This window comes from Anabrus simplex, chromosome 11 (genome assembly GCF_040414725.1).
Source record: "Anabrus simplex isolate iqAnaSimp1 chromosome 11, ASM4041472v1, whole genome shotgun sequence".
In the NCBI taxonomy this organism is placed as follows: Eukaryota; Metazoa; Arthropoda; class Insecta; order Orthoptera; family Tettigoniidae; genus Anabrus; species Anabrus simplex.
The window spans coordinates 28611358-28628941 of record NC_090275.1 but is presented as its reverse complement, the minus strand read 5'-3'; the positions used below and the strand labels follow the sequence as shown (position 1 = coordinate 28628941).

The 17584-nt window shown below is 39.8% G+C and overlaps 1 protein-coding gene across 1 annotated transcript; it reads right to left on the bottom strand.

Moving 5' to 3' along the window:
* Positions 1 to 43: 43 nt before the first annotated feature.
* Positions 44 to 13463, bottom strand: LOC136883338 (ciliary microtubule associated protein 1B). Its single transcript, XM_067155577.2, has 3 exons — positions 13288 to 13463; positions 4063 to 4318; positions 44 to 471 (listed from the first exon to the last, which is right to left on the bottom strand). Exons 2-3 carry the CDS (start codon positions 4308 to 4310, stop codon positions 78 to 80), a joined length of 642 nt encoding a protein of 213 aa, XP_067011678.2. The 5' UTR covers positions 4311 to 4318; positions 13288 to 13463; the 3' UTR covers positions 44 to 77.
* Positions 13464 to 17584: the final 4121 nt, after the last annotated feature.

The window sequence follows — 17584 nt, the reverse complement described above, 5'->3', positions numbered from 1 at the left end:
TAGGTATGTTATTCTTTCAAAGATGAAATTAAAAAAAGACAAATTTATTTTTAAAAAATGTGTTTATTTTTCTTACATTAGGTCTTATCATCAGGCAAAACCAGAGTGGTGCATTTATTAGAATGTCTACGGCCAAAGGAACATCCTGATTTAGCCTTGGCTGGTTTGTAGTCCTGACTGTAAGCCCATGGTGCTGGAGTGTCACTCATTGCAGGATTTGAGAAAGGATCCATTTTCCGTCCAGACATGGAAAATTTAGGAGTTTTCCATTTGTAGATGCTGATATCTGGCAGTCCGTAGCTGGCAGGTCCAGGATTCTCGTTCAAAATCTCAGGAACAAGAGTCTTCCTTCCTTTGATACAGGGACCTGATCCTGTTCCTATAACACTGGGTAGGGTATACGAAGCCGGTCCAGGGCTGCAGCTGTTCATGGGCAAGATCGTGCGTCCTATCAGGGAGAATCCTGGGGTACTAAACAAACAAAATGTTTCAGTATTAGAATTCTCTGAACCTACATGTGAGATAACTTCATGAAAGAAAAGGTCAAGTTCCTTGCACACAAGGAATGAGGGTATCAAGTTTTAAAACATAAGAGCCACGACCAGAACATAAATTGATGTTACCCTAATGCTATTGGAGTTGGAAGAAAACAATACTGGTTGATATTGTATGAACTGCAATTGTTGTCATTGCATTCACTACCTGAAGAGGAAAATATTGACAACTATACCTAAAAAAGATGACTTAATTAAAAAACAGAATGACATGTTTCATTCTTGGAAGAACATAATCAGATTCTATCAAATCACATTTGAAAAATGTAGAAATATAAAAAACATTTATGTTCAAATTCTGTTCAATGGCGGAGGATGAGTTTTTCAAGTTACCATGAATCCACTGATGAGATTTAGCAACTTTCAAACAAAAATAAACTATTACTACTGAGCACTCATAAAGTGAGTTTGGTGAATGCAGTGAGAATTGGTGAATTTCATTACAGAATCACCAATATGTGTGAGGACAGATTGCTGACTCAACCAGTGATTTTAACTCACCTGTTGCCATTTTGGTAAAGAATAAAAACAAATACAGTGTGAAGAACTGCTGGATGTCGGAGTAGCAATTTTTGCTATCTGGTGGGAACTGCAGAAACCCGTTAGGCTATACTTAAGATTGCTCAGAAGTCAAACAGTGGGCTACTTGATCAATCAAGATTCAATATAAAAATGCTAAATAGATTGCAGTTTAGAAACGTAAAAAAAAAAAAAAACACATTATGTATGGGCCTACTTGAGATTTGGAACTTACCGTTATGAACTCCTTCATCAGTTCTTCCCCACTCCGTACTAGTCCAACCTAAAATGCAAGGTGGTGTAATACAATGTCATTAGTGGGAGTGCAGCTGGCTAGTTTGTCGGTTAACTTTCCATTATGCCATGCTCCGGTTTGGTCGAAGACATGCTAAACTGTACTTTTAGGTTTTACTGCTATTATTATTACTGCTCCCATTACTATTATTATTATTATAATACTTGTTTGGTAAATTATGTAGGGGTTGGCTAGTTTGCCGTAATTTTCCGTTATGTCATTTTCTTTGAGGTCAAAGCCTTTTTTGGAAATGAACTTGTAGCTTTTTATTAATTTATTTTCGGAAGTAAATTTGGATATTTTCTTAATGTCCATGCATTTGCTTTTATTTTCAATGTGTAAAATGTCTGTGACGATGTCTTGAACTGGTGTGAGTTCTTGTATACGTGCTTTCTGAAGGTTGATGTTTATTTGCCAAGGTAGTCACACCAATAAGAACAAAAAAACAACTTATAAGAGATGTCAAAATTGCATGCAACAACATAACCACACAATACAAAGACATACCGGTATCTTAGAAGTGAAGCTTCCACGGTGTGTAGAATTACAGTATTTAGTTCTTCCAGATTGAGCCGTGTTTGTTGGTTTCTGTATATTCCATACAATTTGCCGATGTTTTGAATACATTGCAGTATTCTTTGTCAAGGCAACAAATACCCCTACTCGATCCGAGGTAATCAGTCTGCCGGGCAGTAATCACACTATGAGAGTAGTTCCTGACCTTGGCCTTATATATCCTACCCTCTCTGGCTAACGCAAGCCCCCTGCCTGCCTCGTGAGAATTCTGGAACGTTATATGTCACAGCCAGGTAGTGGGACTTGCCCACGTTGTTATGTAATTAGAGGTTCATCCTGCGTCTTGGTAGGTGTGGTATTTACCAACTAATGAGCCCAACTTAGCAAAATGGAGCAAAATGCTGGCAACCAGGAATGAGTTAGCTGGAAAATTTCTAATGTCCCATAATGGACCAACTATATTGGTATTGTTAATTTACTCATTTGGAACAAATATTTCAGGTTCCCTATGGGAATCAATATGTTCATCATTCCTTCATCACTCATTCGCTTTATGTCCCAAACCTAGTTGGCTCTTCTCTTTTCTATCAATTTTTTTCCACTCCAATTTCTTCCTGGATTTTCTCATTCCTTATTTTCTCTCTTCTACTCTTCTGTATCAACTTATGCTCCTTAAAAATCCGAAGGTTTCCCAACGGCTCCTAAACGGAACCAGATTAGGAGTATGTATGAAAATTGTTTAATATGGAAACAATAAGTGAAGATAAAGTTGGATAGAGAGCTCTGATCCCTTAACAATATCTGATAAAACACTTCCATTTTCTTTCAAGAGGTATCAATTTCCAATTCACTTAGCATTTTGTATCATGATCTGTTTACCTCGCCCAGTTTTCAACACTTGCCAGTTAGAAGTTGGAATGTCATGAGAGTGATATTTCAATGTTGCAATAGTGCCGAAAGGTGCAAGGGGCTACGTGGTTTGCGTTGCGTAGCTATCAGCTTGCATTCGGGAGATAGTATGGTCGAACCCCACTGTTGGCAGTCTGGAAGATGGTTTCCCGTTGTTTCCCATGTTCACACCAGGCAAATGCTGGGGCCGTTAGCTTAACTGAGACCATGGTCACTTTCTTCCCAATTTAGCCATTTCCTTTATCATCGTCACCGTGAGACTTATATGTATCGGTGTGACGTAAAGAAAATTGTCAAAATATAAAGTACATTGAATGTCATATATAAGGAAATCCTTAAAAAAATATTTTACCCATTGACCATCATGTCTTGAAGGGTTTCAGTTAGTAAATTATTTTTTTAAATAAAAAATTAAAGGTGTTACACTTTTTTTGCCTGTCAATATACAATGGTTCTTCATATGCAATATGAAGAAATAATTAAATTTTTAATGTAATGTTGGTAAGAAGAAAGTGTTTGTAATATTATTTTATATTACTAAATACAGAATATTAATATGTTTGCATGATACAGATCACAGCACTGGTATTCTAGTACTCCTCAAATATTGCTGTTGGATATGCAACATTCTTACCATTTTGAAGTCTATTATTGGTTTATATTAAATGCTAGGGTGGACATGGAGATTAGCAGGAGAGTACAACAGGGCTATGCATTCTACCAAGGTGTAAGAAAACTTGTTTGAATCAAAGAAGTATCAAAGAAAAGTAAAGAGATAATGTACAAAATGTACTATGTAACAGTTGAGACTTGGACTTTGACTAGCAGATGAAGGTGTTACAAAAGAAGTTGGGATAGGAAAGCTAAATGAGAGCATTAGAAAGAATAAACTAAGGTAGTTTGGACATGTAAAGAGGATGGAGGAGAATAGAATTTGAAGACAGATGCTGGAGGCAAAGTGAGAGAGCAAGAGGAAGACCTAGAACAAGGTGGATTGAATCAGTGAAGAGTGGCATAAGAAGACAAAATTCATACTGGGACAAGATCATGGAAGGAAAGAGGAAGGTGGAGAAGATCCATAAATACCCCAACCCAGCAGAAGCTGAATAAGGGGAAATGATGATGATATTGGTTTATATTAATTTAAAGAATGACATGCCGACTTATTGTATTACTAAAACAATAGTAATTAAACTATTTGTATTCTTATTTGTGGTTAAATACTAAATTACATTATTTATACCAAATTTTTCCTAAGAATGTACTTACGTAGATCTAAATTTTCTCTTCATCTCAAACGGAAAGTATGCACCTGGTCCAGGTATCCCGTTGTCGGACTGCCGAGACAGCTTCCTGCCGAGGCTGTACGATGGTGCCTTCTGTGGTCCATAACGAGTACACATGTTGTTGATATTATACTGCTGTGGACCAGGACCAACAGGTGGCTTCTCTTGAGGAAGAGGCTTCTTTATCCCGAACGAGCACCGACTCATCGTCGCAGGCCTGTTCCAAGTCATATCTCGCACTGCACATACGAAAAGGACCATGTTTATTACTGTAAGAATTGTTATTCAGTACTAGTAAAACATTTGCGACCAACATACAAAATGACAGACATTCCATTTACATAATAATACCATCATTTCTCAGCAATTTATGTCTATAATAATAAACAAGTAGCTGGCGATCTCGTTAAGCAATCACGTCAAGGGTTCTATGTAGAAGCAGAGTTGTAGCTTTTGGGAGACCTTTGCAGGTCTTATTAACAGAGTTTTACTTCTCATTATGTTTCTAACATGTTATTTACCACTGTGATGGATGTCATAATAAAGGCATTAAAAAGGAAGGAGCAGCAGGACTTGCAAGCTTTCATCTTTGCACAAGACGACGTGATCTGGGGTGAAACCGAAAATGATGTGGAGGAAAAGCTGCAGAAATGGAGCCAAGAGTTTGAGATATCATTTAAATATCAACAAGAGTAAGACGGTGGTGATGAAGTTACAGAGGGGAGATGACAAACCACAAATCAGAATAAATAACACCAAGCTGGACACCGTTCCTAAGTTTAAGTACTAGGGTAGTACAGTATCAAAAGACAGCCTTGCAAAATATGAGGTGGACAGTTGAATTAGCAAGGCAACTCAATTTTACCACCAAGTAAGTAAGACAACTGCTGTGGGATAAACAAGTACCGTGAAATCTAAGATGACATTACATGAATCACATTATACACCCCTCCTCACGTATAGCTTGGAAAGTATCACGTTAACGAGACAAGATAACTCAAAACTCCAAGCTGCAGAAATGAAGTTCCTACGCACCATGATACAGAAGTTCAGGATTGAAAAAATCTTAAGAAGAGGTGGGAATAGGAAACTCCCTACTAGAGAGGATCCAGAAAGCAAGGCTGAAGTGGTTTGGCCATGTAAGAAGAATCAGTGCAAGCAGGACTGCAAGAAGAGAATATGAATGAGAAGTAAAAGGAAAAAGACCAGTGGGCAGACCCAGAGGAAAATGGACCGATCTGGTGAAGAAGGATGTCGAGGAGTTGAGGACAAGACTGGGAGAACAGTGGTTCAGGGACAGACAAAGATGGAGGGGGCTCGTACATGACATCCGGTCAACTGGAGATGGTCAACAATGACGATGATGATTAACTCTATTGGCCACATTGGACTACTTGAGCCATTCCAGGTTCACTTTCTCTTTGAAGGTTCTACTGTTTGGTTCTTGCGATCTGCCCAGTACTTTCTCATTAGTTCTGATCGTAATTTTCTTAATTTATCTGAAATCTCTTTAGCCTTTCTATGTGTCATTTCTGCTGAAAATTTTATTTTTGTTCTCTAGATCTGCTATCTCGAATCCAACTTGCTAACTTACTTGTCTTATGGCTTTTAGTGCCGGGAGTATCCGAGGACATGTTCGGCTCGCTTCTTGCAGGTCTTTGATGCCCGTGGGTGACCGACACATCTAGAAAAGTATGATGATGATGTAGGGAGAGAGTGAAATCTGGTGTCAGCACATAGCCTACTCCTGTCTAATATTTAATATTAAGAATTTCATTATGGTCCGTATTGAATCTTGATTTACAATGCTTATTGAAGATAAAAGGTTTCCACCTATTCAATACATTGACATAGTGATTCAATTAAGACATCACATATTTATTATAAACATTATGGTGTACATTATGGTACCGGTTTCGGCATCTCGCGTGCCATCATCAGCCATTGAGAAAATTATTGCAAGGTATATTGGATGAATATATAAACTATTAGTACAATATAAAATATATACAGAGCATACTATGCGGATTAGCGAGTCTTACTCCTCACAAACACCACACATCGAGCGATGTAACTGCGTGTGGTTCCTCACAAACACCACACATCGAGTTAGAGGTCCGTGCTGGTTCGAGATCAGTAACCTGTCCATTCCACCTGACATTTAAACAATCTTTCAAGATCTCAACCATCAATATACAGCCTCAGCCATACAATTTTACTTTTTGAACAATATTATGAGTTCAAGCTTAAATTATATCAACATCTAGAGGTTTTATAATAGTCATACAAAGACTGTGATATTTTAAATACGAAGGAAAATTTGTATTCAATATTAATCTTATAACTATGTATTGTGAGGGACTGTTTTTCATAAAAACGTACAACCCATACCTTAACCAAAGAACAATGTTCTAGAAATTATGTATTCAACACGTTAGATGTTATTGAAGGACTGATGATAAATTTTATAAGGAACTCCTTGTACTTTTCTAGGCCAATTACAGACATTTTCAACTATTAACAAAATATTTTGACATACAAGATAATATTGTGTTTTAAGATGTATTTAACTTTCTAAAGATTAATTGGTCTTTCCTACTTAGTCAAATATATTTTAATGTATATATATATAAAAAAGTAAGACTCGCTAATCAGCATAGTATGCTCTGTATATATTTTATATTGTACTAATAGTTTATATATTCATCCAATATACCTTGCAATAATTTTCTCAGTGGCTGATGATGGCACGCGAGATGCCGAAACCGGTACCATAATGTACACCATAATGTTTATGTATAATAAATATGTGATGTCTTAATTGAATCACTATGTCAATGTATTGAATAGGTGGAAACCTTTTATCTTCAATAAGCATTGTCCTGTCTAAGAAATGCTCTGCTGAAAGCTTTACATCTCCATCCAACAGATGAATCACCATCAACAGTGCAATGTCATGTCCTCACTCCATAATTATGAAAACTGCACAGGGGTTTGGAATTAAATCCAGGCTTTTGACACTCAATCTAGCGATTAGAAATTGTATACCACCACGTCTCCTACCCTGTCGGCCAATATTCTGATGGTGAAATTTTTTTCAACCAATGGGACTCAAACTGGCTAACCACAGTATCAGATCATATAGACTTGATGCCTTAACTATCATGGCAACCAGGTGGGATTCGAGTCCAGCTGTTTTGAGATCTTGCTGAATTTCGTAGGTCCATTGTCCTCCTGTCTTCATTCCAAGATTTCTCATCGCTAGTTATTGTAAAATCCTGTTTCCTGGCGGTCACGAAATGAGAAAGAAATAAGAGATTCTTTTCTTCTTTATTGTGATGGTGTTTGGGTCAACCTCTTGACAGACAGTTTCACTGGGAAAGTTTCTCCAGACTTCTTCAACCTGGTATTTTGTATTTATGCAAGTTCTAATTCTTCTTCTTTTAGTTTTGAGGAGCTGATCATTTCTTTTGGTTTTAATTTGGAACAGGGTTTCACAAGAGTAAGTGGCTGCTGGGAGAGTTACGGTTTGATAGTGTTGGATCTTGGAGTCTATCGACAGGCATTTATTATACGTTGACCAGGTTAGAAATTAAGCCTTTTTTTCATTTTGGTAGTTCTATTCGTCCATGTTTCTTTCTCGTTTAAGATGTGTATGATGATTTCTCCAAGATATTTAAATTGTTGAACTATTGTATGTACATTTTTTAAAATCATTTATGAAGACTTTATTTATAGTTAAGGGTTTCATGGGCATGATCTCAGTTTTCTTGAAGATTTTTTTTACAGTTTTTTTTTTTGGTCTGGTGATCTGGGCATCAACTTCTTCCATCTCAAGAGCTAAGAGAGCTATATTGTCTGCAAACCTGAGGTAGTTTGTTCCAATTTTGATTTTAGGTGGGGTTTCCTTTTGCCAAACTTTCATGATGTAATAGAGAGCAATATTTAAAAGCAGTGGGGAATCCGTCACCTTGTATAGGCCGGTTTTTATTGTGAAAGTTTTTGACACTTTTCCTCTGAACTTCACCTTAGAATTTGTGTTGGTTAAAATTAGTTTGATTTTTATTAATTTGGGATGAAAACCGTATTATCTGTGGATTTTTAAAAGAGTGAGTCTATGGATCCCATCATATGCTTCTTTGAAATCTACAAATGAGACAAAGATCTATTCTCCAAGTTCTGGTTCCAGAGTGTTTTTGATCTTGTAAATTATGCGAGAGAAAATTCTGTATGTGCTGTGCAGAAGTGTTGTTCCTCTGTAATATCAATAGGTGCCAAAATTTTGTCCCTCAGAATTCTTTTACATTCTGGTAAACCTGCTGACACAAGGCTGGCATATCTGAGCTCCTTTACCATAAAACTGAACTAGGATCGAACCTGCCAAATTGGGGTCAGAAGACCAGCGCTCTACCATCTGAGCTACTCAGTCTGGCAACACATTAATTATTTTCACTTCACTGATGCATTATTCCTCTGAAACTACTGAAAATCTTAGTGCCAGCAATGCGACAACTCTTGACTTTGAAACACTATTATGTTGATGGGAACGGATCATCAGTAGGAAGACTGAAGCAACGCTGTCTTCATACCCTGCACAACCACCTCAAGGCCCCGACCAGGGCTAAGATCATAAAAAATGGTGATATAAAGCGAAAGTAGTGAACACACTCTCGGAGCAGGATAAATGCACAAGAAGAAGATTATGATGATGATGAAGATTATTTCCCAAACTACACACAACTATATTAGACATTCTTGTTGTCAAGCACTGTTGTTCACCAATTGATCTTGAGGCTAAATCAAATGCTACAAAATATTTTTATTTTCTGTCTTCAGTGTAAAATTAGGACTACAATAAGGGGGAAGGGGGGGAAGAAGGTGATTGGTGGTGGTGGTGATTTGTTTTGTTAGAATTTTCTATACATCGCTCCCAACACAGATAGGTCTTATGGCAACGATGGGGTTGGAAAGGCCTGTGGCCTTGATTAAGGTACGGTCCCAGCATTTGCCTGGTGTGAAAATGGGAAACCACAGAAAACAGTCTTCAGGGCTGGGGTTTGAATTCACTATCTCCCGAAGCTGATAGCGACTTGACTCAAGCCGCGTGGCCATTTGCTCGGTGGTGAATGTTTCAAAAGGAAACTGGGCAACCATCCTCTAACACCAATCAGAAGGAAAACAAAAGGAAGAGGTCAGACCAGTCAAAGAGGTATCAGCAAAAGAAGGAGGAAGACTATGGAGGGCATAAAAATAAAAGGTTCTCTAGGCCTCACGAGCCTAATACCTTTGGGATTGTAAGAAAACAAGAGTTGACCAGTGGATGTCAGATATGAGACTAAAGTGAGGAGTCTGGTATAAGCAAGTGAAAGCAATGCCAGATTCAGCTAGATGCCCCGTGGTCACCAGCCCATACTCCCCAAGGCAAAAGCCCATAAGAGTACACCTCTTATAAGAAGCAGAGGAATACCATGTATGTGCAAGAAGTTTACTTTGACAGCTCGCTCAGTGAGTGGATGGTGGTTATTGCTTTTAGAAGGAAGTACAACTGGGGAACCATCCTCTATTATCACTAAGCAGAGGACATAATGGAAAAGGACCAACCCTTCAAAAAATGAAGGTAGAGAAGCGGCTTCAAAGGTCATGAAAATGAAATGCTCCCTAGGTCTCGCAAAAATTTCATCTTTCCTATCTGACCTCAATAGTGTAAGTGATGAGTTAAGCACAAGAGGAAGCAGGTCTTGACTAGTCGCCAACCCATGCTTCCAAACAGACAGCCCCTGGAATCCCCACATTAAGCCGCCTCTTACAATAGACACAGAGGAATAGGACGTGTTACATTTGTTGGCTTAGAATGATGTAGTGCCAACAAAGGTTTTGAGGAAATAAGTGGCCTTGGTTGCATACAGAAATGAAAGTGGACAGGTGGTGGTGATTATTGTTTTAAGAGGAAGTACAACTGGGCAACCATCCTCTATATAACACTAATCAGAGAGAAAAAATGGAAGGGGTCTGACACTTCGAAAACTGAAGCTATCGGCCAAAGAAAGACAAGGACCACGAAGGGCGTGAAAATGAAAGACTCCCTAGCCCTCGCAAACCTAATAGCGCCGGGGTCGGAAAAGAACAAGAGTTGACCAAGAGAGGTCGGATAGGATAGATGAAAGTGAGGAGCCTGACAGGTGGTGGTGGTGGTGATTAATGTTTTAAGAGGAAGTACAACTAGGCAACCATCCTCTATATAACACTAATTAGAGGGGAAAAAAGGAAGGGATTCGACACTTCGAAGAATGAAGATATCGGTCAAAGAAAGACAAGGGTCACGAAGGGCGTGAAAATGAAAGACTCCCTAGCCCTCGCAAACCTAATAGCGTCGGGGTCGGAAAAGAACAAGAGTTGACCAAGAGAGGTCGGATAGGATAGATGAAAGTGAGGAGCCTGACACAAGTGGAAGCAATGCCAGGACTCAGCTGAAGGCCCCGTGGTCGCCAACCCACCTCCAAAGTTCAGAGCCCCTGAGGCCCCTTTTAGTCGCCTCTTACGACAGGCAGGGGATACCGTGGGTGTTATTCTACCGCCCCCACCCACAGGGGGATGAAAGTGGACAGGCTGAGAAACTAATTTCAAGGACATTACAATCACAAGATTGTATTCTAGAATTAGAAGATCTAGAAGAAGATGTAGAATTGTGCTTGACCCAGAGGTCCTAATATTTTGAAAGAGCAACATTTTCTTGCCAATTATCTGCATATAATAATAATGATAAATATCTACGAATTAAAATCTAGGGTGTTTTATGAGAAAGTCACGTGTTTTTGAAAACTAATGGGTGGGATTCAATTAGCTACCAATGGCGAAAGTTTGAAGCCTTACTGACTTACCGTAGAATACGATTTTTCGGAGGACCTACTTGGTCAAAAGAAACACGCGGACAGTGTTTTCAACAGCTGTGTAGCGCATGCGTGTACTCTGCCAGGATCGTATAGCTCATTCCACGTTAATTTTGTGTGGCTATTTCTCGCCGGGTGCAGCCCTTTAAGGCAGACCCTCCAATGAGGGTGGGCGGCGTCTGCCATGTCTAGGTAACAGCGTGTAATTGTGGTGGAGGACAGTGTTATGTATGGTGTGTGAGTAGCAGGAATGTTGGGGACGGCACAAATACCCAGTTCCCGAGCCAAGGGAATTAACTCGGTCGGAAATCGAACCTGGGACCCTCTGGACCAAAGGCCTGCACGCTAACCATTTAGCCACGGAGCCGGACAAAAAACTTGTGTCCTCATCCCGAGGTAGTGCAGGTCTTTTCAGGCACACCCCCAATGGAGGTGAGCTGCATGTACCCAACCACCTACCAGCCCTCCTGCCATTCTTCAACTTCTGGCAGCACCGAGAATCGAACCCGGGCCCCCGAGGACGGCACCTACTAACACTAACCGTTAAGCTACGGAGGCGGACATTCCACGTTAGGAAAGAGTATTGCTCTTATGGACCTACAAGGAGTGAACACACCCCCTCTTAAGACCCCATAATTCCTGGAGATTATAGAATATTATACGGTAGGCCTACTGTACTTCGTAATTTATTATGAAAGACAGATAAAAAGGATGAGACATTTGCCCGTGAGTTATTAAGATAACTACATACAGTAACATTTTCTTTTCCATAAATACATTTGCAGGGAGGACAGCTATCACTTCGTTGCCTTCATTTACCTTCTGTGTTGCTCGGGTACAAACCTCGTGTAGACCTACTCCCTCACTCTGTGAACCGCCGGCAGCTCACATCTGCAGTGAAGTCATCTGCAGTATTTATTTGTTGCGTGTATGTTTTTAGGCATTTAAATCGGTGCGCAATTATCTTGTGTTGAGTGAGAGTTATACGATAAGCCTACCGGTAGGTGGGTGATTTTTCTTTAACATTAATACTGTGATCTTTTGTAGAGTCATCTACAGTAATTATTTGCTGCGTCTTTTTTCTAGCCTTTATTGCCTGGAGAAATTTGTTAAATACAATCAAATGCATCCCTCACCACTGACTTCAATGATTGGAAGAACGGAACATAGGAATTTCCACTACCATCGTGATTAAGCCTTCATGTTAATGTTTAAAAGACGGGGCAGTGAATTGTGCAGAGTTGACCGCCGTCTGCTTTCTCAGTTCGAATTATTATTATTATTTAGCGTATGGCATTTGCATGACATGTAGTGATATAAAAGTAAATAAATACGTAAAGAAAACAAAATATTAGGGCAGCTCAATTATGCGAATAATGTTCAAAGTTGTAAGTTACATAAAGTTCATTGATGCATACAACGGCCTCAGGAGTAGCCATGATGACATCCTTCCAATCACCAGTCCGAGCTCGCCGCTCACATTCATGAGCTATGTATTATTATTTAACAGTATTAGTGTTTGATATTTTACCTTGGAGGCATTTTTGTCTTATCAAGTTTAAGGAAAGGGGCGCAAAATTATTTGGGCCCAGGGGTGTTGCAAGAATTTAATTCGGCCCTGGATCCAGGTAACAATTCATGACCAGGCCGAGAATCAAACCCGTGGCCTCCGGGTAAGAGGCAGGCAGGTTACCCCTACGGGCCCAATCTTACACACTGTTACGGCAAAAAAAGTGATAATAGTACAGGTAATAATTATAAATATATTGTAAATAGTTATATAGTTTTAATAACATAGGCCTAATAACGTCCGGACCTAATTCCTTGGCAGCTGCTGGAATAAGTGGAAGTTTCTCGAAAACAGAGTTAATACGGTGGAATAATAAAATAAATGACATAAAATGTATCGTTTACTGCGCACGTTTGTCTCTTTCATTGTTATAAAAACGTACCGGTATCCTACGCACGAAACGCTATGTTTTCAAGAAAACTGTTCACATTCTTTTGCATCCAAAACAAAGGTAAGCAAAAGAGAAATAATATATGCAGGACCAAACGGGAAAAGAGTGCTTATCAAATATCACTGAGAAAACACCATGAATACAGTTATCAACAAAAATGAAGCTCTAAAGTCAAAACGTAAAAGACAGAAGACAGAGAATTTTAACCTCATATCATGTCTGGTAAAGAGAACATGGTCAATTATTATAAACACACAAAATTGTACGCAGATCTGACAACGTCAAAAAGAAACGCACAAATCTTAAATCATCATATAGTGTAATAAGGTATAAGAAACCACAGTTTAAATATCTACTAACCGTGAAAAGAAATGCCAAATCCGTTTCTGAAAGTCTGCTAACATCCATACGCTACGGAACAGTCACCATCGTTTCACGAAGAAGGAATAGAAGTCACGTTTAAGAACGTAATTCACTCTTCCAGCATACTGCTCAAGGTTCTGCCCTACAGTCAGATGACAGGAAAGTCTCAAGGCTTTGCTTGTAAATTGCAACTTGGTCTTGGATTACGCAACGCTATCCAAGGACCGTGCAAGGAATGACGCCACCTACATTCTTACATCCTCCTTGATTATAAAATGTCAAGAGGGCATGCTGAGATACAGAGGTTACTGCCTGTTACATGGGTGCGAATACTGAATACTAGAATGCTTTTGGGAGTGTCGGAGGCGCAAGTTTCGATTCTCGGCCAGGTCGGTGAGAGTTTTATCTGGATCGGAATCCACTTAGCCAAGGAGCTGGACTTTTCTCACGTGGGCTAACTGGTTAGTATGCTGGCATTTATTCTACGAGTTCGATTCCTGATCGGGTCGAGAATTTTAAACTTTATTGGTTATTACAAATGTGCAGGTAGCCCATGGGCATCAACTAGAAAGACATGCCATACGTCAGAACAATCTGATGTAAGATAGCATCCCTGGTCTAGGAAGCTAAAAATAACGATAGAGAGGATTTGTAGCGCTGACCACGCGTTACCATGTCAATCAACCAATGATCTGCATTTATGACTGTCGCCCAGGTGGCAGATTGCCTATCAATTGTTTACCTAGATTTTTCTTAAACGTTTTCAAAGAACTTGAAAATTTATCGAACATTTCCCTTAATAATTTGTGCCAGTCCCTTGCTCCTCGCCCTATAAATGAATATTTACCTCAATTTGTCCTCTTGAATTGCAACTTTATGTTCATATTGTGATCTTTCTTATTTTTAAAGCTCCGCTCAAGTTCATTCGTCTACTAACGTCATCCCGCGCCATGTCTCCACTGACAGCTCGAAACATACCACATGCTTGAGCATCTCGTCTCATTTAAACGAGAGTTTAGAGCAAGTCTAATATTCCTTAATTCAGGGCCTCAGGCCTACTACCCTTATCTTACCCGCTGTAGGAATTTACTCCGCTGGCAACTCGCACAGATGTATTAGCAAACCACTGGTAGAGTTTGGGGTAACAAAGTACAGGTACCTACAGTCTATGATAAGATTGCCATTAAAGTTTAAAACATCACGATGAGCAGTTTGGAAGAAGAGGGTGAGATTGAATCGCAAGCAAGTAGCAAGTTTCATAGGTATTATAAAAGAAATAGGTTATGTGCAAGTGTATGTACAAAATTAAATTTGGATCCGATATAAATGAATCAAAACAACAAAAAGTCAACACGATGAGTTACGTTGATAACCAGCATGGATTTAAGGAGAATGGGCAACAAGCACATCAGTCTAAAAGGAAAACACAGTCATTGAACAAGTGGCCGCAGGTTTGGGTCACGTAGCTAATCAGCTTGCATCCAGGCGATAGTGGGTTCGAATCCCACTGTCGGCAACCCTAGGATTTTTTTCCGAAGTCTATCTTGACACCAGGCAAATGCTGGGGCTGTACCTTAATTAATGCCACGGTCGCTTCCTTCCCACTCTTAGCCCTTTGTCGCCATAAGACCTATGAATCCTCTAGATTCAAAACCCCCTAAAGACCATTAAACAAAAAAAAAAAAAAAAAAAAAAAAAAAAAAAAATTGAGATAAGCATAGCAGTAGATTTGCAAGGATGAGTTCGATCGGTTGGTGAAGCCCTGAGTCTCAAAACTCGCTAAGTTACATGGAACGAGCTTTTGAAAATCACTGTTAAATTCAAAATCCTCTACATCCACCACCAGTTACTTTCAAAAGCCTCTGTGTATCAACCTCATTTTCTTTAAATTGTTTATCAACCAATGAGAAATTCCAGATATATTGAGGAATAAGAATGACGTCACTTGTTTAGCAGTGCAGCCAACTCTTGCAATCTTCTCTTAACTGCAGATTTTCGTATACTAATGGACCCGAATGAAGACAAAACAAGATGATTATCAGAGGATAATTTCAACATATTCACGAGGATTTTGACTAAAGTAAAAGGCTTAATCACTGGATAAAGGACAAGTTTGTCCGTTCTTTCTACCTCGGACAAGAGAATTCTAAAGCAGTATGTTGGCAATATGCGTTACTCTGATAGTAAGTGGATTAAGGAAAAAGCGATTTGTTGTCCGTTTCCTTGGCATCATTTATTGAAAAATGAGGGACTCCAACCCACTGCCTGCTCGATCTGCATCCGATGGCTGCTTAAACTGCCTGCTTATTCCATACTCAAACGTGTAACACGCCTTACAAACAATCTGCCGCTAGATGGCAGCAGCAAACGTACCCATTTACCGCGTGAATACAACTAGATAAGCATACCAGCAAAATTTAAAATCTGAAAATAAGAGAATTATTAAAGAATTTTACGTATAAAGTGGTGCTCTAGAGAGTTATAGTTTCAGCACTTTTCGAGAAAGAGGTTTCGATGAACAAGAAAACCTGGAAACTTTGTCTGTATGGTACTTCCCTACATTACTAAGTAGAGGTTTCACGACTTTGGCCAGCACAGTTTCTGACACAAGTTCCTGGTGCTTATTGTTACTAAAACACTTTAAAAACTTACATTGGCACAAAGAAGGTAGAACATAGTTTTTTTTATAATCTGGAGCAGACTTGCAGATTTCTTGCAGTACGGTAGAGCCGCCGCAGCAAATTTCTGAAGCCTCATAATTAGGCCAATAAATCGTTGCTAGGGCTAGCGCAGCTATCAATGGGGATGAATTAAATGAGGTAGAAACGTTATTCAGGCACGTGCTGCATTCTGTTTTTTCTTCGATTACACGCACTAAATAACCACACACTAATCCCCGGTAAGCAGTTTCCGAAGTGACACACACTGACTCAGGGGGCTCACGAAAATCTTCTAGTAAATCAAGTACATACTCAGGGAATAATAATAATTGACGGCCTATTAGGCGACTTGCATATCTGTGAAGATGAAAGCCCTGCCTAGGATGATTTCTAATGCTGAAGATGCCATACACACCCCAGCCCCCGAGCCACTGGAATTAACTAATTAACTGAATAGGCCCAACTTGCGTAAATAGTAATAAAAAGAGCAGTATATTGACACGATATTATACTGCTAGCAAAAGACTCGTAATGGATTCTTAATCTGCTTACCCTCCAGGGTTGGCTTTTCCCTCGGACTCAGCGACTCTACCGCCTCAAGGGCAGTGTCCTGGAGCTTCAGACTCTGGGTCGGGCGGATAAAACTGGGGAGGATGACCAGTACCTCGCCCAGGCGACCTCACCTGCAATGCTGAACAGGGGCCTTGGAAGGGTGAAGGAAGCTCCCGGCATTTGCCTGGAGGAGAAGTGGGAAACCACGGAAAACCACTTCCAGGATGGCTGAGGTGGGAATCGAACCCACCTCTACTCAGTTGACCTCCCGAGGCTGAGTGGACCCCGTTTCAGCCCTCGTACCACTTTTCAAATTTCGTAGCAGAGTCGGGAATCGAACCCGGGCCTCCGGCGTTAGCAGCTAATCACACTAACCACTACACCACAGAGGCGGACAATGGAATCTATGACAGCATATTATTCCGTTTTGTATCTTCACATTTAACAGTACAGTGTCCCCAGATATTATATTACTTAGTATGTAATACTTCAAACCTTATGCTTACCATTTTCTGCAATGGTGTTTGAAGAGCTCTTGTTAGACGTCTCTGTGCTTGAATCCCTTCTCTTAATCATCGCTGAAATTAGCGGTTGTTTATAAGCTGGATAATCAGGGAAAGGGCTGGGTACAGATCCTGTTTTTAATTTTCGTGTTTTGCTGGTCACTTTGAAATCGTCATTTACGAAATGTAGACTGCAAACCACGGAATAATCAGAAGGAATCCATTTACTTCCCTTGCTGTTTCCTTCCCTGGATATAATACTTAACCACTTTCGACGCAATTGTGTACTTGAAGGTATATCATGGAATGAAATATCACGGCATTCTGGTTTCCCTTTCTTTGATTTGCAGAAAAGCACGCAGCAGTACACCATTTTCACTGAAAACAAGTACAGTCTATCCTATTTCCCGCTATTTCATTCCGACAGGTCTGGAGCCGGTTAGTGCTGCCACCTGCTGTGGGCATTTGTAAACGGAGTGTTTCATTTAGTACTATGTTAAAATGTTGTAATGAGCAGGCAGTATAAGCAGCCATCGGATGCAGATCGAGCAGGCAGTGCTCCAACCACACCTTTCAAGA